The 8,344-nt window shown below is 34.4% G+C and overlaps 1 protein-coding gene across 1 annotated transcript; it reads right to left on the bottom strand.

Annotated features, from left to right (window-relative positions):
• Window positions 1-1,422: 1,422 nt before the first annotated feature.
• On the bottom strand, window positions 1,423-5,544 carry LOC132167067 (protein DETOXIFICATION 24-like). Its single transcript, XM_059577960.1, has 8 exons — window positions 5,311-5,544; window positions 3,648-4,189; window positions 3,321-3,407; window positions 3,179-3,235; window positions 2,844-3,082; window positions 2,374-2,492; window positions 1,873-1,959; window positions 1,423-1,781 (listed from the first exon to the last, which is right to left on the bottom strand). The coding sequence occupies exons 1-8, from the start codon at window positions 5,542-5,544 to the stop codon at window positions 1,680-1,682; spliced, it is 1,467 nt and encodes a 488-aa protein (XP_059433943.1). The 3' UTR covers window positions 1,423-1,679.
• Between the last annotated feature and the right edge of the window lie 2,800 nt (window positions 5,545-8,344).

Below are 8,344 nucleotides of genomic sequence, written 5' to 3'. Positions count from 1 at the left end.
GATTGCCAAAATAATTTTTCCCGCAAGATTTGCTCCGAAAATCATGCTCCATATTCATCCGTTCCTCAACTGGCTAAGTATCCGTTAATTTTTGCCAAATATTTTCCCCAAGATTTCCGTTATGGACATCAATGCTCCCGCTCCTTCTTTCCTTTTTTGAAACGTCTCTGCCATCTAGCTCCAGTTCCGTTGCTCCGTCCCCATGTTATTCACCGCCACTTCCCACCGGTTCCAAACCTGCTTCGTCCCTTGTCCCTCCACCGGTTTGGGGAAGCCGCTCGCAACCAAGGCCCATATTGCGTGTACTCATCATTATTCTGGTTTGCATTTCTCTTCAGACATCAATGCCATGCCTAATAATTCCACAATTGAAACAAAATTTGGGCAATCTTTCATATCAAAAGGGAACCCATATTGAATTTCCTTTTAACTTTAAAATCCGTCCGCTTGAGAGTGGTTTAGACAAATCTATCCTAATTTTCACTCTCAGATATTCACTCCATCCTACTCCATCCTCATCAACATCTACTTCTTCAACCATTCCAACCGAAGAACCAATTTTATGACCAATGTCGTGGCCCATACATGCCAATGGTAAATTATACGTCCTCACCCAAAAGGCAACCTTATCAAATGTGATTTTTGATGGTGGAGTTATTCCATCAAATTCCTCCACAGAAAACAAGCTTCCTTTAAAAACCCAGCGTCTCCCTTCCATTACCCTTGATTTGTCTCATACATGCTCAAATTCCACCAGAAAAAGATTCGCCCCCACTACTTTGAGGGAGATTGTACCTGTAGGTTTCCACCCCCTAATCAAAGTAGCTTTGATAATATATTTCCCAACAATCCGATCCAGAAGTAACTTGCCAACTAGACAAGATTGGCCCCTTGTCACAATTTCTTCCGGTGCCTATTCTTGAGCTTCCACCTCCAAGCTTTCCTCCGCTGATAGTGTGGTGAGGTCTTCAGCCATAGTCTCCTCTTTGTGAATAATTACAGCTCTCACAATTTTCCTTCACAGTTAGAAAACCCGTGCAAGCTGGTAAAGGTAATCAAGAAAAATATACCCCATTTTCTCCCAAGAAATTATGTTATTTGAAGGAAAATATACTCTTTAATTTTCTCATAAGAGATTGCAGTATTTGAAAGAAAGATACTCACTGATTTTGTTTTAAGAGATCACATTATTTGAAAGGAAAGATTACTAAATTTTTTATTCTTGCCACCTGAGCCAGTTGATAGCAAAGTGTTGTGGAGTATGTCAACTGGAGTAAAGGTAAATGTAATTCTCATGTCTTTCTTGTATTCTTCCAAAACTATGTGGCCTTAAAATCACCATTGGATTTGTGATAAATTGCTATTGAATTTTGATTGAACAATTATTTTAAAAGTCATATCAATTTTGAAAGGACACAAGAAGAACATAAAGGTAACTTATAGCATTACTTTGTCCGAGGGCTCTAAAAACATTCATCGACTTTCCTAATGCAGTTATAACAAGTTGTTCGCGGCATGGATACATAGCTGGGATGAAAACATCAAGATTTTTTCAAATCCTTAGCTCTTGCAACCGAACAAAAATGACCTTAATGGGTTCAATATCTACCCTGCACCAAAGAATCATCCCTTAAGGTCGTAGGTTGCCATCAAACACAAAATTGAGAGAAGGAAAAATGCTAGTGTTCATCCATAATTAGTCTTTCCTCAGCAGAGTTTTCATTAGATTCAATGGAAGGATTCAAGAGCCACTTATTCAGGCGATCAGATGCTTTCTTCACCTACATAAAAAGATCAATAAAAACCGTGGTTAAATGTATTATCATCCTAAATGACATTTCTATTATATAAATTGCAATCATTGAGATTTACCTGTTCATTCCAATCAGTCTTAAAGGTAACATAGCCGAGCACGAGTGATTGCATCACAACGCCAATGATCATTCCAATCCATAGACCCTGAAAAGTTTTATTAAGAACAAAAATTAAGAACTAATTAAGGCATGCATATTTTCCTCCATCTACATATATAGTAAATATGAGTGACAATATTGCCATAGCATTGAAACAATTAAATTACATTCAATAACTATGTTAAATCGCTATTTTTTATGAAATCATAAGCTAATAAAAAAGAATAAATCTAATCATTTAATTAATATTTTAATAAACTCGCCAGTTTTGATTTTATATATAGTAGTAGCCCAAGAATTACAAGTGATATCTAAATTGGCATTGATAAAATCCCATCTTATGAAACTAGCTTATTTTTGGTAAAGCCGAAGAATTTGATGGGATTTGTTGGCTAGCTAATGACTCAATGACTTTAATATCATGATTTTTTTTTTTTTTAAAAAAAAAAAACCTTCTTACCGTAATTCCTAGATCGGCCACGTATCCAAGAAGACATCCCACCGGCACCCCAATCAAAAAATAGCAACCTACATTGATATATGCAACCACGCTTTGGCGACCAGCACCTACGGCCACGCCTGCAAAACACAAGTTATAGAATAAGAAAAATCGAAATCAAAAACAAAAGAAGCTTCCACCTTTTTTTTTTAAATAAGTGCTCTATCGTTCCGAGGTTTCACCCAAACTAGATCTCTAAGAAACTGCACAAAGCTCCCACACTAATCGGATAAAGTTCGGGCTTTCACCCACAGGCGTGGTCGATCATAAGAAATTGTTTGCACTCAACCCGTCAAGCCTTAAAACTAATATTTCATGAGGCACCAGAATCAAATGACTTACCATTACAACCATGTATATACTTGTAAAGAGCTTGGGAGTATGTTTCTTTCACTATCATCATGATATTATGAAATCAATTAAATACATGCCTGAGAGTACTGGCTGGACACTGTTGAGTAAGACAGACAAGCTAAGCAGGAGAGAGAGGTCTGAAACAGCTTCGATAACTTCCTCGTCACTTGTGAACAAGTAACCGATTTTATGACCAAAAACAAAGCACAGAATCGACAAGACCACTCCAAGACATACAGAAATACTGGAGATGACTTTAACGGAAAACTTTGCAGCTTCGGCATCTCCTTTCCCTAATTCATTCGAAATCCGGACGCTAGGCAAAGTGAATGATCATAATCCATCAGTTTAACAAAATTTAAGCAATAAACCAGGAAAATGGGTAATTAATAAGACACATATATGTATATACCTGGCACCAGTTAGGAAGCCAATGAAAACCATAAAATCCCAAGCTATGATATTGAGGCTGCAAGGTCGATTCAATTCAATTTAGGAAACTTTCGGTGGATTAAAATCCAAAACATAAAATAGAAATTATCATATGCCCTTACCAGATGGAAAATGCAGATATTTCAACGGTGGCGTTTTTCAGGTATCCCGCCAGTAAGACTAAAACGGCATTGTACCACAACTCTAAGCTGTTGGGAATGTAAAAAAAAAAAAAAAAAGGATTCTATTGAATAAGTTAGGAAGCTAGACTGATAAAGTCAAACCAGAGTACATCTAGCTTAAAAGGCAAAGTTAATAAGCTTCGATCTACTTAGACATATTAACTACTCAAACCAAACGTTTCTAATCAAAACACTCGTACCAATAGCAGAAGAGAAGTCAAACAAGAGTACATTAATCGAAGTAATTGGGTGAAGAGAATGACTTACCAAAGCATGACACCCGACGATAATGAGAGCTTCACTACTGGTAATAAATCACTAAAAGCAGCTATTGAGAAACTGCTCCACGTGTTGGGGCACCAACCGCCAAAGACGTACCAGAACATTCCAATTAACACTAACCAATATGATATGATCATCGCACCCATTGCACCAGGAATCCCCAAGCTCAGTTTGCTCACAAAAATCCATGACAAGAGAACATGAAGCACAAAAGAGAAAGCGGAGAGCCATCCAACAATAGGGTTTTTGAGCTGCGTCTGTAGGTACTTTTGGATGCTGAAGGCAAAGGGAAAATAGTAGAGAATTGGAATGAACCAGAGAGAGATATATCCAGCGATTTCTGCAACGTCATCTTCCTCGCCGAGTAGCTTGAAGATGGGTGCTCCGAAGATGAAGACGGGGAGCAAGATTGTTGCAGTAACAATGTTGATGATCCATGAGCGTTGCAAGTAGATGCCCATCATGTGGTATTGCTTTGCTCCAAATGCTTGCCCACACAGAGTCTCAGTGGCACTTGACATGCCCAGCTACAACATCAAAATTATAAGCATAAAAAATAAATAAATAAAAAGTGTTACACATTGATAGAACCCGTTCTTATGATTGCTTAGAAATATGGGGAAATTTTACTTTGGACCCCTGAATTACTGTCCGTTTTGACATCCTCTAAACTTCAAAACCTCTCAATTTGAACCCCTCTATTAATTTTTGCCGTTAAAATCTTTAAAAAGGCAAAATTGCCTTTCAATTTTCTTTTTATTAAAAGAGGAAAAAATTGAAAAAGAAATGAAAAAAAAAAGAAAAAAGAAAAGAAGGGTCACAAGGTGGCCATTTTTTTTATATAATAATTTTTTTTTAAAAAAAAAAATTAATTTGAAATTAAGGGTAAATTTGAAATTTTATAAAAAGTTAGAGGTATAAATGTCATTGTCTAACTTTTAACGTTTAAAATCTAACAGAGTGATTAAAAATGATAGAAATTAAAAGTTCAGGAGTCCAAAGTGAGAGGTTTTGAAGTTTGGGAGAGGGGGGGACATGTTAAAATGGGTGGTAATTTAGGGGTCTAAAGTCAAGTTTCCCCTATAAATATTATTAGAAAAAAGAAAAGAAAGATTGATTTCCATACATAAATGCATATATTCAATTTTTTGGAAGCATTGCATGTTTCTATGGTTGTTAAATTAAGCTTAAGTTGATAGAAAAAAATGAATTTAATCATTTAAATTATATTTTAAAACTCACCCTCATGTGTGGGCTTAAACTCTCCCTCAACAAGAAGCGAAGCCCACGTGAAATATTTAATGAAAATGGGAGAAAAATGATAATGACTAGATTCAAACTAAAGACTTTTGGGTCTCATACGATAGATAATAAAATTGTATATTGAATCACATATAATATACAAGAATAAATATAGAAGCGCACTAATAATACATATATATACGACCAATAACCAATATACAACAATATATACAATATATACTATATATCCTAACATGTCTTAGTAATTTTGTCTGTATCGATCTGATCAAGAATATTGAAGGATTCCTCTATTATGTAATTTGTTACGATTATAACTTTTCCCAATTATGTCATGCATCCAAAAATAAAAAATATAAATAAAAATTAGGATGATAAAAAATCTTACCAGTATCCCGTTCACAAACCGGACAGTAATGATTTGTATGAGTGCATAAGCCGCAAGATCCAGTTCACCAAGATGTCCTATAAATGCTTGCGTCACCACAAATATTCCAAATTGAGTAACCCTTGCTACCATAGAAGGAAATGCAATCTTGGATATTTTTTTTGTTTCCACCCATATTCTTCTTGATAGATTGCTATTATTTTTTGGGTTTGATCCAAGTAATCTCTCGTCCATCCTACTAATCCTGCCAAAAGAAATGTTATACGAAAATATCTAGTTAGATTATGCTTTTAGAGTTGAATTAAAGTTATTGTTGATCATTTGACCATCAAAAAGCAAGTAAGACCACCATGTTGATCTAACGCAGACAAAAAGTTGATGGAAATAGATTAATGTTAAATGATTAATGTTATTTAGTATATATGACTACTATATAACTTCTTTATAACTTCTTGATGCGGCAGTTAACATGTTGATGCGACAGTTGTTGGATTGCGCTTTTGACTTTTTCATCTCAAAACTAATTGGTGTTCTGTGAGGGGAGTCAAAGCCTTTATGTCATTTGAAATCAAATTCTGCAAGGCATGTTCTAATAGCCATCTATGTGAATAGAGCGACACTGTTACGCCTCAAATGTGAGGTTCTCACAACTTGAACCCATAACTTAGGCTCTGATACCATTTTGTTGGATTGAGCCTTTAACCATCTCACCTAAAAACCAATGAATGTTGTAAGAGTCGTCCACGTGACTGCAGAACGACACAGTTGCACCTTAATAGTAGTGAAAATCTAAAATTGAATCAGCATTTATAAAAAGAAAAAAAAAATTAAGGACTAATATTTATTGCCACCTTTTTCTAATAGTATGGTAGTCTACTAAATATATTAATTATGTTAAATACTTGCTAATTAGACAATACATTAAGTATAGTAGTCTCTGTCAACATTCTTATAGGTAATGGCTACATCCTAATGAAATCCAGCTAGATACCACTCATTATGCTCTATAATTAAAAGATACTAAACTAGCTTGTGATCATAAAAGAATTTTAATTATTAAAACATTTATAAATGTGTGAGTGACCCTATTTCCAAGGGTGGAATAATGTTGTCGCAAAATACTTGGTAAAATGACAAAACATTTACGACCAAAAGGGAAAACTGTCCCAAATATATTATCTAGCGTTAAAGGAGCTTAAGAAGTGGTTTTAATACATGAAAATTTGTGCTAAATAAAAAGTTATTCCGTTTTGTTAAAAATAAAAAACTCATAAAGTGTCTCTTTGTCTTTTTTTTCTCTAAAGAATATCAAAACACACTTTGATAAAAAGCTTTTTACAAAGTTCTTTTCGGCTTTAAAAGCTATATTTTTCAATGCAATCCTAACAAGCTTTAGGATTGCGCTCAGGAGCTCAAAAAGTACTTATTATATATAAAAAGTTATGCCAAACAAAAAGGTTGTATGTTTCGTAAAAATTTCAAAAACTACTTCTTTGACTTTTTTTCTTTAAGAAAAAGATCAAAATGCAGTTTTGAGAAAAACTAAAATATAATGTTTTTTTTTTGACATTAAAAGCTCTATTTCCTAATGCAATCACAAACAAACTTTATAATTTGTTAATAGAAGGATAAAATCGTTGGTGTTCTCCATCTTGGAGAAAGAAACAACAAGCTGGGACCACTGACACGACAGTATACTAATTCTTCCCACATGACTAGTAATCTCTTTTTTAATCCTAGACCAAGTTATGGAGAGGTGAAATTTGCATTATAAAACTCCTAACCAGCTATTTGAGTGCTACACTCAGAGGTGGAGGTAGCAAGGGGCGAGATAGGGTAAAACCCCTTGAAACTCCCTTAAAATGTTTTATGAAACATAGATACATTGTTACTTCAATACGCTAAAGTCCTCCCTCTCCCACTTTTGGGTGCACGATGAGACCGAGAGCACCACAGATTGAAATGAGAGAACGAGAGAGAGATAGAGATAGAACAATGGAGGCATGCAGAGAGAGAGAGATTGGGGTTTCCGTGTGAGAAACGAGAACCGGTGTGAGGAGGTGAGGCGACGATGCCTCTACCACGGACAACTTATCCTTTGCCGTGACTATGATGGGGCCGCTTGGGGCTTCCTTCAATGGATGCATTTTGGCTTGATTAAAGAAACAGAGGAGTTAATTGGGGATTACATGTATAGAGATGCAGAGAAAAGAAAACGATTTTCTAGAAATAAAATAAAGCATTGAGTAGCTATAGTGCTACCCAACCATTTAGGTAAGAGACTTTAGGCATATGCTAGTATTACTCTAAAATAATTTTTTTTTTTTTTTTTTAAAAAAAAAAAAAACATGCAACCGAAAGTCCGTTTTCTGAATATGTATGTTGTTGGAGATAAGTTTCCTAACCTTCCGAAGAAACGACTTTCTGGTCAATGTTGTCCTCCATTAAATCCAAAATGAACTTATTCCACGACAGAATAATGTGTATATATTTTAGGGGACACTAGTTGAGGATAAGATAGTAAGTAAGACACTTGTTACAAATCCCCAAACTTTACTTTATTCTTGGAAAAGTATGATGCTTCTCTTCCTCAACAGCCTTTTTTTTTTTTTTTTTTCAAACCTCCAACATGGCTGTTATTTTATGGTATGTGATAGCATTTTAATTTTACCAGTATCAGCAAATTTTACTTATCAAAATAACTAAAAGTATATTTTTTCTATTTTAATTACTAATTTTTTTAAAGCACACTTAGTCGCCTTACTACTTTAACTATCAACTTTCATTATTTTATTTAACTATTCTTTTTTATTTTTTATTTTTTACTTTTTCAAAGAATATATAAAGAGAGAGAAAATTCATATTATTTCTTATTTATTTGGTGAGTAAATAGTACATATTTATTTTGAGTTAAAATAGTAAAGCTAAAAATGAAGGATTTTAGTCACTTGAACTAAATTGCCTAAAAAAAAATAATTTTGATGAAAATGCTCTTTGATGAGATTCTTTATAATTTTCCTTTCCGGCAGATTTC

The sequence above is a fragment of the Corylus avellana genome, chromosome ca1 (assembly GCF_901000735.1).
Source record: "Corylus avellana chromosome ca1, CavTom2PMs-1.0".
Taxonomy (NCBI): domain Eukaryota; kingdom Viridiplantae; phylum Streptophyta; class Magnoliopsida; order Fagales; family Betulaceae; genus Corylus; species Corylus avellana.
The sequence above is the reverse complement of the archived record's forward strand: the minus strand, read 5'-3'. Positions and strand labels throughout refer to the sequence as shown.